The 19,906-nt window shown below is 50.5% G+C and overlaps 1 protein-coding gene across 2 annotated transcripts in view; it reads right to left on the reverse strand.

Moving 5' to 3' along the window:
- Positions 1-19,906, reverse strand: part of SIRT2 (sirtuin 2) — a 402,273-nt gene that overhangs the window by 78,442 nt on the left and 303,925 nt on the right. For both annotated transcript variants that reach the window (XM_069644215.1, XM_069644214.1), the window contains exons 10-11: positions 8,543-8,602; positions 8,409-8,464 (exon numbers count right to left, since the gene is read on the reverse strand). In XM_069644215.1, the coding sequence (XP_069500316.1) occupies positions 8,409-8,464; positions 8,543-8,602 (116 nt within the window). The remainder of the gene's footprint in view (positions 1-8,408; positions 8,465-8,542; positions 8,603-19,906) is intronic.

Raw genomic sequence — 19,906 nt, forward strand, 5'->3', positions numbered from 1 at the left:
GAAAGGTCTCGTTGAGTGAGATCCTGTCTTCGAAGTTGCCCGTCGCTTGCATCCAATGGGAGAAACTCCTGCAGCGGTCGCATCCGTAGTCTACACAGGCACACAAGGTAATACAGGAGGACATCATGCCGAGCAAGGACTTGACGGACCTCACCTTGGCCACCTCCATGGTTGACAGCCGTTGCACCTTGCCTAGGATGGCCTTCGTCCTTTCCTCCGACGGAGAGGCCAATCGCGCCACTGTGTCGAGCTTGGCTCCCAGGAACAGGGCGACTTGTGACAGTACCAGGTGGGATTTTGCGAAGTTGATCGAGAATCCCAGCTTCGTGAGCAGTTGGACGGTCTTCTCTGTGTGATCGACGGCGAGTTATCTGGACTCTGCCCGGATGAGCCAGTCGTCCAGGCATGGGCAGCCGTGCCGCCACAGGTGCTAGGCAATTGGTGAACACCCTGGGTGCCGACTTCAGGTCGAAGGGAAGGGCCTTGAACTGATAGTGCCGCCCTTGGAACATGAATCGCAGGAACTTTCGATGTCCTTTTAGGATGGGGATGTAAAAGTAGGGATCCTCCAAGTCCAGCGACGATAGGAAGTCGCCTTCCTCCAGCTGTCCCAGCACGTGCTGGAGGGTGACCATCCGGAACTTCTGGGACCTGATGTACTTGTTTAGACGACGAAGGTCTAGGATGAGACGCCAACCGCTGGTCTTTTTCCTTACGAGGAAGTAGCGCGAGTACACTCCGGAGCCACGGAACCTCTTTTGGACGAGTTTCGATGGCTCCCTTTTTTTTTTTTTTTTTAGCATCGCTCGTACCTCCAGTAGCAGTTGCGGGATGTGGTTTTCCTTCCTGGTCACAGGTGGAATACGGGGACACTTCCTTAGAAATTCCAGTGTGTGCCCGCGGGCCAGGCCATCCAGCGCCCAACGGTCGGTGGAGATGGACTCCCACACGCTGACGAAGTTTGCCAGCCGGCCTCCCACCGGAGTGCTTAGGTGGGGGCCCGACGCTACGGCCGGATCAGTCCTGCTTGGCCGCGGCCTTGCCACCTTGGCCTCCTTTGTGACGATGACAAGGTCCCCCTGTCTTGCCGTGTCCTCTGTAGGCCTCTGGCGATGAGGAACAGGCCGCCTGGCAGTACGACGAGGAGCTGCCGCCGAATCCTTTGGAGGCACCTTGATGGCCTGTAGTGACTCGTCCACTGTCTTGCCAAACAGGTTGTTCCCGTTGAAGGGCATGTCCAGAACCCTGGTCTGAACGTCCTGGCGGAAATCGCTTCCCTTGAGCCAGCCACGCAGACGGAGGCAAACGCCATTGCCCATCTAGTGAAAACCGGTGTCGTCGATGTCCGTGGCTACCGTGATGGCGTGGTCCGATGTCACCTGGCCTTCCTGTAGGATCTCTAGGGCCTCAGCCCTCTTGTCGTCCGGGAGGAAGTCCAGCAGGGGAGCCATCTTAAACCAGAGTTCACTGTCGTAGCGTGCCATAATAGCGAGGGCGTTGGCCACCTTAATCGTCGTTGCAGCCGACGAGATGATGCGTTGCTCCATGGAGTCCAGTTTCTTCCCCTCGCAGTCAGGCGGGGAAGCCGAGGTTGAAGCTGTCGCCCCCACCGCTTTCTTCTTGGCCGCCGCTGCGACGAACAAGTCCGGGGATGGCTGCGCCCTAAGACACATGGGGGGCGGAATCCGGGACACGGTACTTCTTCTCGTACCGGTCCCTCTTAGCAGGAGCCATGGACGGGTTCTTCAGGCGTGTGAGCCCCTCGTCCCAGAGGTCGTCCAGCAGTGGAATTCAGAGGACTGTCTTCCTCTTGGCTTCACGCCGCTGGTAGAGAAAACCTTCCTTCTTCTGTTCTTCGGGGCAGAGCTGGAAGAGCTCAGATGCCCTGGCGATCATGGCGTGGAAGGAGGCAATTTCATCGAGAGGGGAAGCCCGAGTGGGTGGTGATGGAAGGTCCATTCCGTCGTCACCACCGTCGTCATCCGTCTCTGTTGTCACCGTCTCCGTTCCCGTATCATCCCTAGGAACGAGGGAAGGAGATGAGGGCTGTGAGGGCCGTGCAGGCTGGAAAGGAGGGGCTGGATGTATTCCCCTCCGCTTGTTTGGTGGACTCTACGACGGTCCAGGCTCCGCTGGATCATCCGTTGGGGGTCGGGCAACCTTGTCCTCATCTCTGTACACAAGGCCTCAATCGCCATCAAGATAGCTCCTGAGTTGTCTTGTGGCGTCGGCACCGGCTGCGATGGGAGGGACTGTTGGGGAGTAGGGTCCTCCGTCCCCTCCACGGCACGCGGTTCCCCATCGGCACCGCCGTCGCTTTCTTCGTCCGCCTCATCGGGATCCCTTCCGTAGGACCGGACCTCCTCGAACTTCATGTCCAGGATCTTTGCGACGCCAGCCAGTTCCTCTTCGGAGGCGGAATCTGTGTCCGTAATGGCCACTGGGCCCCCCCCTCTTTTTCCGCCTGGGGTTTCACAGGGGTCTTATCGATGGGCTGAAAAGAGGATTCCCTCCGCGGTGGCAGGGAAACTCTAGGCCCCAAGGTCACCTCCACTGGGGTAGCCCCTGTAGGCTTCGCCAGGGCCACCACGACTCCCTTGATAGAGGCCTTAACCAGGTGAATCAGGGCCTTCGCGACCTTGGATGCGCTTGAGGCCGTCACCTTGGGGGGAGGGTCGCTGCCTCGCTCCCCCTCGGTTTTCTCCGTCGGGATCAACCGGGGCTTCTCCCAAAGCTTAGCCGGGTTCTCCGACTTTCTTTTGACCAAGCCAGAGCGTTGGCTCGTAGTTAATGGCGTCGGTGATAATGCGCCCTGTCTGACAACAAAGGAGCCCGACCAATCGGCGCTCCCGGTCCCAGCGGTGCTTTGCCTTTTGCTGGGCCCCTATCGCCGGGGCACCCTCAAAGGTCTTAGAAGACCGTTCTGACTTATTCTTCTTCTCACCCGTTGCTGGGCTCTTCCCTTCCAGCCAGTTGGTGAGGTGGGTACAACGATCCCCTCATCGTTCACTCAGACATGTTCTTGCAAAACGCACAGTCCTTCTCCACATGCGTTTTGTCTTTGTGAAGGTAGTTGAGGTATCGGGAATGCTCATCCTCCTTGGAGACATTTTGTAGTCCACATCCAGGGCAGCTCCTGAAGAGCTTGGGTCCGGGCGCCGTGTTTCCTTTGTCTTGGGCCATGTCCACACAGGGTAGGCCTTGAAGATCTTCCGGAATCCTCCGAGAAGTGAAACTCGATGAAAACTTCGCCCTTGAGGGGCATAGAAAATTCTGAAACGGGTCCCCTTTAATCGGAAGTAGAATCGGTGGAGCTTGAGACTCTTTGAAAATTCGCAAAACGCAGTAAAAGCTCGAGAGCTATAGCACGAGAACTCCCAACACTTGAACGTGCAGTAAAAATCTGAAGATGGCTGCCAGAGGAGGGGCTTAGGTAGAGGGCAGTCATTGGCTGGGGGCAATATGACCCAGAGACGAGTGATTGGTTATTAGGAGAAAGACAGTTCACAAACGAAACCGAAACTGATTTTTTCTTTACCGGGGATTCCCAGCCTGACGACGGGGAATATTCATGAGCATGTGAATCCATGCCAGACCTCATGCTGGAGAAATGAAGTAAACTATGTCTGCCATGTACGCAAGGCAGGCAGTGTTTACAATGGATTAGTATGGAGTCCGCCTACCTTTTTCTGGTGTAAAAAGCACGCAGACTCCATAAGAATAAAGAATTTGCGCCAGCATGTACAAATTCATGCTGGCGCAAATGCTGTAGTATTTGTATTGCAGAGAGAAAGTGGGTGTGGAATTGTAACTTACGATCCGCCCGCCTCTCCACCATGCAAATTAATGAAAATGAGGCGTGATGTGAATGAAAGTCCTAGAAGCCTTAAGCAAGGCTTTTACGCCTTTAATTTACATTACGCCATGTTCCAAAATGAGCTCCAATATGGCGTTAACTGCTGCCAGCCAGCATCTACTTTGCAAATAAGGCACAATATGGTGTAATGCCAAATCTTTAATTTTACTTTCTTAACCCAAGCAGTTTTTTGGTCCTGTCCGATGAAGTAGGACCATACCTCCAATATACCAATTCTCCTCTTTCGTCCAGGGTGCTGGTTATAAAAGTTCAAAAAAGGATGTTTTACATTTGCTTGAGCTTCTAAGGTGTATATGAGAGCTGATTAGCTTGGCATGGGGGGCGACTCGGCTTGAGCTTCATACCAGAGACCTGTTTTGACAATCTCGGGAACCCATTAGTCATTGGCGATCATGCCAATGTCTGAGCACATTGGTAAATTGTGCCCCCACAGGGACACTCCTTGGTAGGGGGGAAAGTGCAAAGTCACTGCGACTTCTATTACGGCGCAAGCTTGCTCGTAACTGCTGCTGGTAGTGCATCACTAATTCTCTGCCTCTCTTGGTACTGAGGCATTGGTTTCAGTGAAGGAGATAAACCATTTGTTGCTCATACTTTCTAAAAAAGCCTCCCATTGATTCAAGTCAAACCGATTAAAGTGTATCCACCTCAGTATTATCTTCTGCACATCCTCCTCCACTAGAGCTACAAATAGCAAATACCCGGACAAGGGAAGAACTAAAAGTTGTGTGTCAGGTTTGAGATGTTTCAACCTCAACCAAGGAAGACGTCTGAGGGACAGACCATAATAACAGTGTCTCGATGAGGTCTGCCAGATTAACCAAAGCACTTATAATTGTTTAGAGACCATATTCCCCTTCAGAAATCACTTCCTACAAAACTTCCAGCTCGTCAGCACGCATATACTGGGCTAGTTCAAGAGAGCTCTATCATACCTCCCAGCATGCTGTAGCACAGAATGCTCTCCTAGATGTAGATGCTACAAGGCAAACATCTGTCTCTACAGTATCCATATTTGTTACTTTCCTTGTGTCGTGGATTTAATTATGAGGAGGAGAAAGATAAATCAACTGAGGATCTTTTCCTAGCTGCCACCACAACCACAGATGCCCCGGCAGATAAGCTCTGATGAACAAAGGGTCTTGTTCTGGAGATTTATACAAGAGGTAGTGAGGAACCTGAGGGCGTCCTAACTTATACTCCCCCGGATCCTCCTCTCAGGTGGCCAGGGAAAGGCCATCGCTTTTGGCTCCTGTCCCTGGGGGTGGATATGCGAGGGAGGCTCACCTGGGTGGAGGGAACCTGGGAAGTGGGGAGAGGACGTACTTGGGGAGACATGGTATCCCCTTTCCCTTTTCACTCTGAACGCTCTATCCCTCAAGTCTTTTTAGGCTACTGTTAGCCCCTTCCCCTTTCTTCCCTTCAAACAGTCCCTCAGAAACATCACCTCAACACTGGGACGAGGACGAGACCAACTAGGAAGACACATCCTCATTTGAAGAGGGCAAGCGTGGCAAGTGAAGCACTCCTTGCCCACCGCATTGCCGCGCTCTGCCCCAACGTTCTGTGCTATGCGGATGACACTCAGCTCATTTTCAGGCTACCTTCGGCCACCTCTTCTCCGTCCCTCATCTCTGGCTGTCTTCTATCCAGGAGTGGTGCGCCGCCAATGACCTCTACCTTAATGCCAGTAAGCCTGAGATTCTCCTCATCGGCACACCCACTCCCTCCTTCCCTGTAGCTCTCTGACCAGCCTCTCTTGGCCCTTTCCCCGCTCCCACCTGCAAGGCTAAAAACCTTGGGTGTCATCTTCGACTCCACACTCTCTTTCTCGCCTCACATCTCCGACATCTCTAAGAGGTCACACTACCAGTTGCACATCCTCAGAGGTATTCTTCCTTTCCTCTCCTTCCCCCAGAAGCTCACCGTCTCTAGAGCTCTGGTTCTTTCTAAGCTGGACTATTGCAACAGCCTCTTTCTAAATCTGCCTGCTTCTACTCTACGCCCTCTGCAGCTCATCCAGAACAGGACTGAGAGACTTGTCCTTGGCCTCAAGCCCAGGGATCATATCTCTCCAGGACTGAAATCTCTGCAATGGCTCCCAGTGGCTGTGAGGATTAAGTTCAAAACCCTATGCATCGTCCACAAGGCCTTCTGGGGTCTGGGGCCTGAATAACTTCAACTCTCTCTTCCTAGATATCTTCCCTCTCTAGCTCTTCGCTCATCCTCCTCCAACTCCCTCAGGGTCAGTCGCTTCTCCAAGCAACAAGTTGGTGGCACATCTCTCTCTTCGGCTGGGGCCTCCCTCTGGAACAGCCTCCCTGCAACTTGAGGAGAACCATCTTCGGTTCCGGAAGCACCTGAAAACCCTCCTCTTTGCTTCCGCTTTCTCTCCCCCTTTCCCCTGCTACAGTCCTGGCTGTTACTGAGACTGCACTGGTTACTTGGCCACCCTTCTGATCTCGGGCCCTAGCCCTGCCAGATGCACGCCTGCACTGCCTCCCTGGCAACCCCTGCACCTGGGGACTGTTTTCTGTATCCCTACAGTCCCCCCACTAGCACTTATGTCTTCACTCACCCTGCACTTGCCACCTGCTGGCCGTTTATGTATCTTGGTATTCTATTATCCCATGCACTGCACTCCCCCCTCTGCACTTTTCCTCCTCCCCCTTCCTTTGCACTTGCGCGATCTGAATGACACTTGGCCTAGAAAGACCGTTGTCCGTCTTCCCTCTGTTCCCCCTCCCTTGCCTCGTCACGCCTTGAAACACTTGTGTATAGGCGCGTTATAAATGCCATATCATAGCATATCAAGACCCAGTGACTAATGCAGAGTTTATGCAGCAGGAAGCAACAATAAGGAAAGCAGGAGGCCGGTAGTAGACTGCATGTGGGCTGCAGGCAGAGCATTGCTGGGGAGCAACGCCACAGAGAGCCACTGGGGGGAGGAGCGAGGTCCCGCTCGAACAGGCAAGAATTTTGGAGCGGCAGAGACCTCGCAGAGCTGTAAGCTCCGACCACTGAGTGAATGGGAAACACCGGGCTGGCAGGCAGATGTGCACTGAACATTGTTGTTTTGGATACCGAACAAACAAAGTTATTCCAAGTAATTTTTTTATGCTGAAACAAGTGTTTTTGAATAACGAACAAACGGAAAGCTATACTTAGCACTTGAATGCAGTACAGAGTAAAGAAATGCGTTGAGCACTCATGAACGGAGTGAAATAAAGGTGGTTCATGTGGCAGATACCACGGAATGTATTGGATGAAACACAGGTATTGGCAAAGTCAAAGCATACCAAGAAGGGTATAAGATAAGAAACCACTTATTGGCCAAAGCTAACAGAGTTCAAGGGACTACAGGTTAAAAAGGAAACCTGTGTTTGCAAGAGTCAGAAAACTATAGAAAAGCATAACAAAGTTCTAACCAAACCACAGTAAAGTGTCAAAAGAGTCGGATACTGGGGAATCAACTCAACATCACTGGCACAAGGAAGCAGTGGACAATTGGTGATGGAAAGCTATTAAGAAGGGTTTGTGTGACCTGTAATGTGTGGACCGTGTAGTCTGACAACTGCGCCTAGAGCGAGTACCCCATGTGGAGATGTCAATGAAAGTATCCATAAAGAAGCCTAGGTTTGGCAACAACCTGTTATGTGACTTTGAAGTAAAGAAAAATAACTGGGTATGTGAATTAGTGATATCCAAAGAGCTGCGAAGTGTCCCAAGGAAATGTGCTGTTTTTTTAAAGCTGGAAGATTTAAACTCTTGGGGAAGGGAACCCATATTCCTTGAGAACTGTTTTGAACTTGGAGAAGGGAACCCTGATTACAAGCTAAGAGCTGGAAGAAGCTCCAAACTTTATTTTGAAAAATATTCATTTTGATGCTGTCCTCTCTACACATTGTATAAGTTAGTCGGCAGGGCAAGTATAGGTTTTGAACACAGACTGACATTTGATTTGGAATTCCTGACACAGACTATCCTTAGTTTTCGTTAGGCCCACCTTAGCATAGGGCAGGTTAGGCCTTACTCCATCCTGCATATTAAGTTGATGAAACATTTTGAGAACAAACCTTGAACCTGTTGTCTGTGTATACTTCACAGTGTCTTCACAATAACCAGGCATTTTGTGGCTTAGGCAGGAGTAAGGAACACTTCTATTACTGCCAAAATCCCTGTAACCAAAGGATCTATAGGTTTCAATATAGTCAAAAAATAGCTAATGTCTTCTTAGTTTTAGTGAAATAGAAGCCAGCTGTGTTCTATACTCTGTGTATCCCAAAAGAATGAACTTAGGGCTGTCTGGTACAATGTGTGTCCTTTACTTGGGTTACTGCATTCCAAACAAATAAAATGAAGGCTATCAATAATTGGATATGAATATTCTGAATTAAGTGGGTTCCGGGAGCCCACTCCTGCACAGAGCTATTCTATGTTTATGACTGATAATGAAGGCCCCATGATGGAGAAACATAGTTATGGTGTGGTTTGGTCAGCCCTAATCCATTAGCAAAGGGGTCATACTTACAGACTTCACAGCCGAGAAGAAGCGTGAAGGCAGACTCTCACCAAAGAATACAATATCTGTAAAAACGAACAAGCAATGTTAGAGCAACAAGTCAGACTCACCGGGAATGTAACTGGTAAAGGCACTTTACTCACCTGGTTTCACCAAGCTGTTGCATTTGTCACACTTGGGTGTCAAGTCCGAGAAGATCTTTTCTAATGAGGATGAATTAAAAAAAAAGTTAAATATGATCAGATGCCCTGAAGATAATTATAAAAGCAAATTACACTATGCTAGTCCATGAGGAACTCGGATCCCAATTTCTAGACCAACTAGTGGCAATTAGACCAGTAATGTACTGACTCAAGCTGTGGTTAGGGCCAGAACTTGGAAAATACAGAGAGGCACTTACTAACATATTGAGCTAGGAAAGGAGCTTGCCATTGCCTTGGGTCTTGCACATTAAAAATATCCTAAACTCGCTGGGATGCCTGGACCTTTGTGTCCACCCAACGAGAATTGAAGACCAAACAAAATTGATCGTCAAAAACAAAAACCTGGAGTTGTGCGAGAGAGAACTTCTGAGAAAAATGTCCTTCTCAACACTCTTACAAGTACTTGGTAATCAAAATCAATATGGAGTATGAGACTTATCTAGACAAGAGGAGCTCGAGATCAATGCGCCACTTGTATACCAAACTTAGATTTGGGATTTTGCCAGTGGCGGAAACCATGCACAAATGGGATAACAGCCTTACTGATAAATGTCCATATTGTGTAAATAGAGTGGAATCTGAAGTACATTTCATGCTGATATGTTCCCTATTTGTCGACTATAGAAAAAGGTAACCAAGTCATTGCTTACGAGAGTATGGTTTAAGGACAACTGAAGATGCAATAACATTTTGCAAAAGTATAGCAATAGAACGCATTATATTTACCAGTCGTTAGTTATGTGCAGAGAGCTTGGATTAGAAGATTATCAGCAATAAGTATGGCTCTGTGAACAAACCTTTTCCTGCATATAATTCATTTTATGTGAATTGGATCTTCTGATTAATTTTAATACTGTTTATTTGTATATTATTTGTTGACCAGCATTTTAAATTTAAAATTGTATAATTGTTCTAATGATATAATGATTTAGATTGCTAACGTCATTGATTTTGGGTCCGATCTGACATGCATATTTATCACTGGTTGATTAAGGAAGACGAGAAAAATGAATTGTCACTAAGAAAATGGCCCCAATCAGTATAGGATCGTTTTAAACATTGGTTGTATGTATATTTGTAAGGGTGTAAGCACGTAATGATTGAAAAGCACACTACACAAACCGCCAAACTCATAAATCACTCTTAATACCTAAAAGGAGGTATGGCTATCTATGAAAAGTACAACACCCCATTAATCTTTCCTCTAATCCACACTGCCTATTTAGCACTAAATCCGACATATTTGTTCCTGCCCTCGGAAGATGTTTTATTGCCAGCTCTCTTTAGGTGAGAACTCCCCCATTAAGCATGGATACACAGACTATCACCTCACCAGCCTTCAGCAATCCTGAAATTACACAGTGCTTGCTAACAAACTCATATTTAAAAAAGCCCTGTTTTGAATGAACACCATAGAAAGGCATGTTCTGTGGATTGGTTATTGAAATAGAAAAGTGATATACTGTGCCAGCCTAGAATAAAAGGTCTTTAATTTCACTCATGCAGCTGAAATAACGTGCGTGAAACACTCTGAGCAGGAAAACTATTTTGCAGTAACAACCTTCACAATTTATGGTTTCCCAGAGGAATGTGAGAGAAGCAAATCAATAGACAATCTACAGTGAACCATCCCATAACATGTGAACTTGCTACAGGGAAAACCAACATAACTCTGGCACCGAAATATAACCCAGAAAGCTATACCTTGGTGGTTAGATTCCTACATTTTCGTATTAAGATTAAAGCTGCTTGCTTAAGACATTTATCTGGGAAGGTAAGGGTATGTTTTTCAATGATGTTAAAAATGGCATAGCGAATGCAAGTCTGCACAAATTCTACATATTCTTGGTGCCAAATGTAGCCTTTTGTATGTTTGAAAACTTGGGTCAGTTCCCCAAAGAAACAAAAGGTGCCAGAGATCTCCCCAATTAACCCCACCTGATTGGACCTCTAGATCCCGATATTGTGTGTGTTATGGGGCTTGTAAGGGTGTAGAAGTACGAGTCTGACAAAGTGGTGGCATGTTTGTTGGCAAAAGAACAAGTTACTTTCTTATCTGGTAACGTTCTTTCGATGGGATGGTCCGACGACGTATTCCATATCTATGACAGGTAATCACCACAGCTGTGCTGCTTCGGAAACTTTTCCGGCGTCTGCGTCCTGCGTCGATGACGTCGATGCGCCGACGTCGAGGACCTCCTCCGACGTCCGACGTCATCCGATGTGATAAGTAGGACGCACGACGCCTGTAGCCTAAGTTGTAGTTTTTTCCCCCAGAACGTGTGACATAAGTCAACTGCCAGTCAGACCCAAAGCCTTGCGGAACGTAAGCTGCAATCGCAAAAGAAATTCTGCAGCGGGGAAGGCAGGGCGGGAGCGATATGGAATACGTCGTCGGACCATCCCATCGAAAGAACGTTACCAGGTAAGAAAGTAACTTGTTCTTCGAGGGGATTGGGTCCTCCGACGTATTCCATATCTATGACAGACTCCCAAAGCAGTACCAGAGCAAGGAGGAGGGAAAGAATTTATAAACAAATTTATAATAGCCAATCAAACAGCAGAGCAAAGGACCGCCTTGCCAAAGGCCAGATCCTGCCCTCTGATGGAATCGAGGGAATAATGCCGTACAAATGTATGTACCGAAGCCCAGGTGGCTGCATCACAGATGTTGCGAATAGGAACACCCCTCTGCAGGGCAGTAGACGCAGCCATACCCCTGGTAGAATGGGCCCGCAAGCCAGCCGGTGGGTCCTTACCCGCCAAGCGGTAACACTCCGAGATGGCCAAAATAATCCAGCGGGACAAAGTCTGTTTCGTCACAGCTTGCCCCAAACGCTTACCAGCGTAACCAATAAAGAGTTGATCGTCCACTCTGACCCGGGACATGCGTGAAACATAAAAGCTTAAAGCTCTCCTAGGATCAAGCCTATGGAGCCTCTCCTCTTCCTTACCAGGATGCGGAGGAGGATAGAATGCCGGAAGAACAACCTTCTGGGCCAAATTAAATTCCGTCACTACCTTCGGAAGAAAAGAAGGACGAACACGAAGGACAACCCTATCCTTGTGGAAAACAGTGAAGGGTGGCTTAACTGAAAGTGCCTGTAACTCACTCACTCTGCGAGCGGAAGTAACCGCAACTAAAAACACAGTTTTCAGAGTTAACAGCCTCAAAGGGCAAGAATGTAAAGGCTCAAACGGAGCACCCATAAGAAACCTAAGAACAAGGTTTAAATCCCAACCAGGCACCAGGAAAGGTGACGGAGGGAACACATTAGTGAGCCCTTTCAGAAACTGTGAAATTAAAGGGATCTTAAAGTAAGAACACTCATCAGACGAGCGCTTAAAGATGGACAGCGCCGCCAGGTAACCTTTAATGGTACCCACTTGCAAGCCCCTGTGGGCCAAAGAAAGCAAAAAGGACAGAACCATGGGGATGTCACATGCAAAAGGATCCACATTCCGAACTCTGCACCAGTCGCAGAACTTACGCCAACGGCAACGGTACAGAGACTTAGTTGCTGGCCTTCGGGCCGAAAGCAACACCTCCATCACGTCTTCAGGGAGGTCCCAATCCCTATACCTCAACCTTTCAGAAGCCAAGCGTGAAGGTTGAGGGATCTGACCTCTGGATGGAGAACCAGACCCCCCTCCCGTGAGAGCAGATCGTCTCGGTAGGGAAGACGACGTGGAGGGCAGATGGACAAGTCGAGAAGGTCCGGGTACCACGTCCTCCGAGCCCACGCCGGAGCAATGAGGATCATCCGGGAACCGAACTTCCGTAACCTCCGCAGCACTTGCGGGATGACGGGGACTGGAGGAAACGCGTACAGCAGCGGGAACGACCACTCCACCACGAACGCGTCTCCTAACGCTCCTTTTGGAGGAAATTCCCGCGAGCAAAACCTTTCGCACTTCCGGTTGACACTGGAGGCGAAGAGATCCACTTGAGGGGTCCCCCAAAGGGCGAAGATCTCCAGGAGAATCTCCTGAGCCAACTCCCACTCGTGAGAGATCGTGCTCTGCCTGCTCAGAGCGTCCGCCGTCACGTTTTCGACTCCGGCCAGATGAACTGCCGAGATCGAAACTTCCTGCTGGATGGCCCAGAACTCGAGCTGCATCGCCTCCCTGCACAGAGGAAGTGACCCTGCCCCCCCCTTTTTGTTGAGGTAGTGCATGGCCACTGTGTTGTCCGTCAGGATCAGGACATTCTTTCCTCGCACAGTCGGCAGAAAAGCCCTCGGGGCTAGCCTGACGGCCCTCAGCTCCAACAGATTGATATGGAGTCTGGACTCCGACGGAGACCAACGACCGCTGACTGTCAGCCCGTTGGCATGAGATCCCCATCCCGTGAGGGATGCATCCGTCACGATCGTCACCTCTGGCCAGGGAAGCCAAAATGGAGCCCCCTTCATCAAGTTGCCTTCGACGGCCCACCACAGAAGGTCCCGGGCGACCGAGGGCGGCACCTGAATCGGGTCCGACATCCTGCCGGAGGACTGCGACCATTGCATCTTGAGTGCCCACTGCAAAGATCTCATTCGCAGGCGAGCCTCTGGCACCAGAAGAATGCAGGATGCCATGAGGCCGAGCAACCTCAAGAACTCGAACGCTGGGAGCGTCTGGGCATGCTGAAACTTGCGCACCATCTGCTGAATGTGAAGAGCCCTCACCTGGGGAGGAAAACACTGCCCCAGGGAAGTGTCGAGCACTGCTCCGATGTACTGGAGCCTCTGCGTTGGCGTCAAATGGGACTTCTTTAAATTGAGGGAGAAGCCCAGCCTGTGAAGGGAGTGGCAGGTGACGGACAGATGATCCAGGACTTGCACCCCCTGATCAACCAATCGTCCAGGTAGGGGTAGACGTGAATCCCCCCTTGCCTGAGATGCGCTGCCACCACCACCATGAGCTTGGTGAAAACCCTCGGGGCGGAGGTCAATCCGAACGGCAGGACCCGAAACTGAAAGTGCGAGTCGCCAACCGCGAACCTCAGGTACTTCTTGTGCTTGGGATGGATCGGCACATGGAAGTAAGCATCCTTGAGGTCGAGTGACACCAACCAGTCCTGAAGCTGAAGGGCCTGGAGGACTTGAGAGAGAGTAACCATCTTGAACTTGTCCTTCCTGAGGAGTTTGTTCAAACCGCGCAAGTCCATGATGGGTCTCAATCCCCCGTCTTTCTTGGAAATCAAAAAATAAGGGGAATACCATCCCTTGTTCCTCTCCGCTACAGGCACCAGTTCTATAGCGCCTTTCTCCAGCAGGGCTTGAATTTCCTGCGCAAGGAGCGGATCCGGACACTTCAAAGAGAGGTTCCCCGGTGGATTGTCGCGAGGCCTGTGCCGAAAGGGAAGACAGTAGCCGTGGGCTATGATCTCCAGAACCCACACATTTGAAGTAATGGCTTGCCACTCTACAAGATGCAGCGTCAGCCTTCCCCCAACCGGCGAACCATGGGACATGGCCTCATGACTGAGTAGGAGCGGCTGCGGCGTTACCTGAGGGCAAAGAGGCAACTGCCCGAGCGGCCTTGGTACCACGGGTACCCAGTCGTCCACCTCTGGTACCCCTGCGCTGGCCTCTTTGACTGCCAGCCCCTCTCGCTCTACTGAAGGACGAGTAAAAGCGAAAGGAACCACCCCTCCACTGCTGTCCCCTAGGACGAAAAGGCGGAGGTTGGCGAACTGCAGCGCCCAACGACTTCGCTGCAGCTTTTGAGGACTGCAACCTCTCAAGGCTCTCGTCAGCCTTGCTGCCAAAAAGGTGTTCACCGTCAAAGGGCATGTTGAGGAGCCGGGACTGCACATCAGGAGCAAACCCCGACTTCCGCAACCACGCAAACCTGCGTATCACGGTGCTCGCCGCCATGGACCTACTGACGCATTCAGCCAAGTCCAGACCCGACTGAACGGACTCACACATGGCATCCTTACCATCCTGGACCATAGCAAGGAAACCATCCCGTTCATCCCCTTCGGGAATATGCTCAGCCGCTAACGCAACACAGTTCCACAGAGTGTGCGTGAAACGTGACAAGGCACAAATGGAGTTGGCCGCCTGAAGCGCCATACCACCAGAAGAAAACACTTTCTTCGCCCAGCCATCAAAACGCTTGTCGTCCCTATCAGGAGGGATGGTAGGGTACGACGCCTGCTTTGCCGGGGCCGTGGCCGCCTGCACCACCAAACTTTCCGGAGTGGGGTGCCTGGTCAAGTAGCAGGGGTCGCTACTGGCTGGACGGTATTTACGCGACAAGGACTTGCCCACCGCCGGGAGACTTTCCGGAGCAGTCCAAGCCGCCGCCACCCTTCTCTGTAAAGCCATATGGAACGGCAGTACCGGGTCAGTTGGGGGACCAACATCCAGGATGTCCGTCAGGTCATCCTGCACAAACTCCCCTGGGGGAGCAGACCATCCCAGATACTCAGAAACCCTAGCCATAAGGCGCCGGTACGAGGAATCGGCATGGGAGCCAGGCTCAGGCCTACAAAATTCCACCTCCGGAGAGGTGTCCAGTCCACTGGCATCATGCAGAGACTGCCTCAAATCGTCAAACTGACTATGGCCCGAGACAATGTCATCTGGCACCCGACGAGGAACCAGGCCATCAGAATCCTCATCCGCCTCTGAAATATATTCCAGGTGGCGAAAAGAAGGCACCCAAGAGTGCCTGCTCTTAGCCAGAGCCTTCCTAGGGGGTACACCCGAGACACGGGGCACCTCCGACACGAAAGGCGTCGATGGCGTCGAGCGAATCGGCGCCACCGTCGAGAAAACCGGCAACGGCGCCGAGAGGATCGGCGTCGACGTCGAGGAAATCGGCGTCGACGTCAGATGCAGCGCCTCCAGTATCGGCGGCGTCGACACAGCCCTCGAAGCCGGAGCCCCGAGCGTGTCCCTCGACGACCTGACCGTCGACGGCGTCGACGACTTCCTCGGAGCCTCGAGAAAACCTGTCGACGCCCTCGACGCCTCAGACGTCGATGTCTTCCTCGAAGACATCACAGGTGCACACGGTCTCGATCGCGTCGAGGACCGGGACCTGGAACGGGTACGGCGAGAACGAGCCTCCTTGTCCGAACGGGACCTCTCCCGTGACTCGTGCCGACCACTCTTGCGAGCGGTGGCTCTCAACCTCTCACGGCCGACCCCACTCGGGGGCGCGGACGGTTGAGTACCCTGCGACTCAAGAATCGCCAACATCTTCTTCCCGAAGGAAGCCCATTCCTCCGGCGTCGCACGGCTGGTGGGGTAACCGACGTGCCGGGCAGAGTCCTCTGAAGAGGACCTGGAAGGCGACCGGTGTCGGCGCTTCCGAGAATGCCTCGAAGAGGCTGAGGAGTGGCGAGACCGACTCCTAGAAGAAGACCGACGAGACTTCCGACGAAGACGCGGAGAGTCACCCCTCGAATCATCCGTCGAAAGCCCCGCCGACTTCGATTTCCGGGGCTTGGACACCCGACCTACCGACAATTTCTTCTTACGCTCGCGTAAGGCCTTGGACGTGAGCGACTGGCAGTCGACACAGTCATCCGTGTCGTGGGCCTCCCCGAGGCACCAGAGGCAGGCGTTGTGCGAGTCAGTCACCGACATCTTGGACCCACACTCCCCGCACTTCTTAAAGCCCGGACGCGGGGTTGAAGACGAAGTGGAAGACATCGCCGAAGGAAATTCACAAACGAACAGGTTCGAAGAACCAGAAAGAACAGAACTCCAAAGAGTCGAGGCTTAGAACCGAGAAACACGAAGCAACACGTTCGCGGAAAAAACGGAACTGAGGCTACAGGCGTCGTGCGTCCTACTTATCACATCGGATGACGTCGGAGGAGGTCCTCGACGTCGGCGCATCGACGTCATCGACGCAGGACGCAGACGCCGGAAAAGTTTCCGAAGCAGCACAGCTGTGGTGATTACCTGTCATAGATATGGAATACGTCGGAGGACCCAATCCCCTCGAAACATATTTATATACAAGGAAAAGAAAAGGAAAACCTATCTTCCCCTATTTCTATGATGGGTTGCCCTAACTCAACAAAAATACTAAGGACTCTGTCAGGATGTCCAGTAAAGTAAAATGTCCACCGTCCTGTGTTCAAACCTATTTCCGTCCCTTGCATGCTGAACTAAGGAAAAACTGGGCGTCTTCTAAATCCCGAAGGAGGCTTCTCTCGTTCTGGATACAGATTTCAAATGTTCAGTTCAGTTCTTGATGAGAAAACCCAATGAGTGGTTCTTTAACTTAAAAATTCTTGATCTTAAATGCTCTTCCAAACATACACAAAACACAGTTTCCAAGTATTCTTTTCTCCAGTTCACAAATATAGTATCAAGTCTGGGGTGCACTATCCTGCCAGACCTGACTGTACATATTCTTTTCACAAAATAGGTTCAAGTATCGAAGGGAGTCTCTTCCCCTGTTCTTTCTCCAGCTCACAAACGCAGCGTCAAGTCTGGTTCACTATCCTGCCAGACTTGACTGTAGATTTTAGAATTACAGAAACTGTCTCTTCTTTTGGAAATGGATCCTCGACCCCTTGTTTTAGCTTTTCTTTCTCTCTTACATGGGTCGCAGTCCCTCTTGGTTGTCTTGGGATCTCCCTGACTTGCTCTGGGCCCCGGCCCCTTGACTGTGTGCTTCTTCGGACTTGCGTGGGGCCTCAACCCCTGTGTGTGCCTTTCACGGTGCTCGCCCGACTTCGTATGGGTCCCAGACCCCAGTGTCCTGTTCTGGCGGGGCTTCCCTGACTTCGTATGGGTCCCAGACCCTAGTGTGCTGCATTGCGGGCACTCTGCCCCAGCTTCACTCAATGTCCAATTTAACAGACCTGGTGTACTCCCTGCCAGGTACTGTTCGATATAGGATATTTCGCAAAGTTCGGTCCAGTTTTAATAGTTTTTCTGCTATCCCGTTCTGCCTCTCTGGCTATTGGTACGCGTCTCTTTAATCTATTTGGCCCCCTCGGTGTCCCACCAGCTGGCCCAACCCTTTCCCTACCTTTGGGAAATGTTGCGGTCTCCGGTCTGTCCTGGGAGTACAGCGGGGCTTCTGTACTGCTTTGCACTCGGCATCTGGCCCTCAGCGGTTCTGCAGCAATAGGCTCTCTCTCGCGTCCTCAGCTATGGATCTTCACCTTGCTATGGCTTCGCCGGTTTGTTTTCCTTTCCTCTTCCCCTGTCACTGGACAGGTCCCTGCTCCATGGAGCTACTGGAGACACTCATCCCTCCTCGACAGCATCTTGTTCTCGTCTCCTCGGGTCTCTAGCCATGGAACCGGCGTGTGGTTCCTCGCACCTCCAGGGCTGGCTTGAAAAGATACACAGTCCTTCCTTGCTTTTTATCACCGGTGCTGCCTCTAGTAGACTGTATTGCGCATGGTGGTTCCGCTGTGGGCTTTTGTCTCCTTGCCTAATCTTCGTGTCAATGATTGTATGCACTCCACCTGGGTAAGCCTCACTCTTCCTCAACCCAATATGATCTGTATGAATGAAGTCCTCTACTCTACAGAGATACATAGAGGTATTGGGGACCACAGGGGACTGAGTGGAGTGAAAGGAAAGATGGGACAGAAAGAGGGGGTGAATACTGCGTTCTCCCAAGGCTATCGTCACTAGTCCCATGGAGGCCATCCCTCCCCATGAAATCCACACGCTGAGAACCACCCCCAGGGGGACTATCATGTAGCGGCCTCACCTCCCTCGTCTCATGGGAATGGGCTCTCCCATGGGAGCAGTAACAATACCCTGGGATTCGTCACCGACTATGGCACTGGATTTTCCTTAGAAGTTTAAGATTTATGAAGATGCCATCCAAACGTTCCCCTGTTCACACAGTAAATAGCATTTCTTGAAGCACATGTTTTCTCACTTACCAATACAAGTTTCACCTGCTTTTGGAGTAGGGGGTAGTCAGTCCCTGTTCTGCTAGCAGTGTCTTATATCTGTGCTGCTGAAGAAGTGCACTCGTTTTTAGTTTACTGGAGGTGAACAACCCTTTTGCCTAGTTGAAACTAGTTAAGATTAAATACCGGGTGACATGCAGGTGAAAGACTTGTCCCTGGGCATTTATGGTTTATTATCTGCCTGTTTATTTATGTATATAGGTACATATCTATTATTTTGGATATCAGGTAATATCCCCACCATAAATATATCCGGGAACGGCCATGGGCGATATTTTTAGTGGGGATAATATTGTTTTTTTTTGGGAGTGGGGATTGCAGGGGTGTCCCCCGCTCCTTTTAAAATAATACAGAGGTTGCTGAGGTGTCCCCCCACAGGTTCCATGCCTCAATAGCAGTGCAAAAATATGGTAATATTTTTGTATGGCGGTATTTTTGCTGGGCTATTAACACATGGAACCTTACTTTGTATTTAAAAAACTTGCTTTCATTAGTAAAGCAATGCAATGAGCCAATCTCATCTTGTTTTCTTAATTTCTCCCGTGGGCTAAGAAGTGGTTGTATTTTGGCTTAGGGAACTCTACCTTATAAGTGGTTCTTCTCAGGCTGTTGAAAGGGTATTTTGTACTGCATATAACACAGGTCACAGCTACTTTACTGTAGATGCAGACTAGATGGTATATTTAAGCTGATTTAATGTGCCACGTTAACTGTACAAGTTGCTATGGCAAGGGGCTATCATGGTTTTGATCTGTGTTGCACTTCTGTCTGCCAGAGGGACTACAGTTTGGCACAGACCACTCGTATTGAAATAAACACCTGCAGGGTAATAGTGTCTGCTACAGAGTGCATGGCCGGCAAGTTGATATAATAAACAACATGACATTGTCCACGCCTCACGAGCTCTGAAAGGACTCCTGGGCCACCCCACTCAGTCCACATGGAGTGCACATGATGCCTGGAAAATGTGCATGTCCAAGGTACCGGAGTCTGAGGGGTACAAAGTGGCAAGGACCACCAGCTGCTGCTGAATGGGCACATACCTACCTGCACTCTAGGCCCTGTGGTCGAAGTACTCTACTGCCTCTTCCACATATTATCTGTAGATTGTTATGGGCTACTGAGTGGTCTGCTGCGTGAGCACACAGCTGCCTATATTCTGCTGCTGCACTAGAGTAGGAACCATCTAGTTTTGGAGACCACTCAATGGTCGCAGGGGGGTTGCACAGAAAGGTCTGAACTCTAGGGATTTGTAACATACAGTCTCCCGGAAACCTGTGAAGCACCATAAAGTGGACATGTGATAATCTTAAGACTCACCCTTTGTTCTCTATCATTATTGATTATTACTAAGATATTAGACATTATGTTGAATAACTAATCTTTCTTCTCTATATGCCCACGCT

Source organism: Ambystoma mexicanum, chromosome 2p (genome assembly GCF_040938575.1).
Source record: "Ambystoma mexicanum isolate Mex_15411 chromosome 2p, UKY_AmexF1_1, whole genome shotgun sequence".
Taxonomy (NCBI): Eukaryota; Metazoa; Chordata; class Amphibia; order Caudata; family Ambystomatidae; genus Ambystoma; species Ambystoma mexicanum.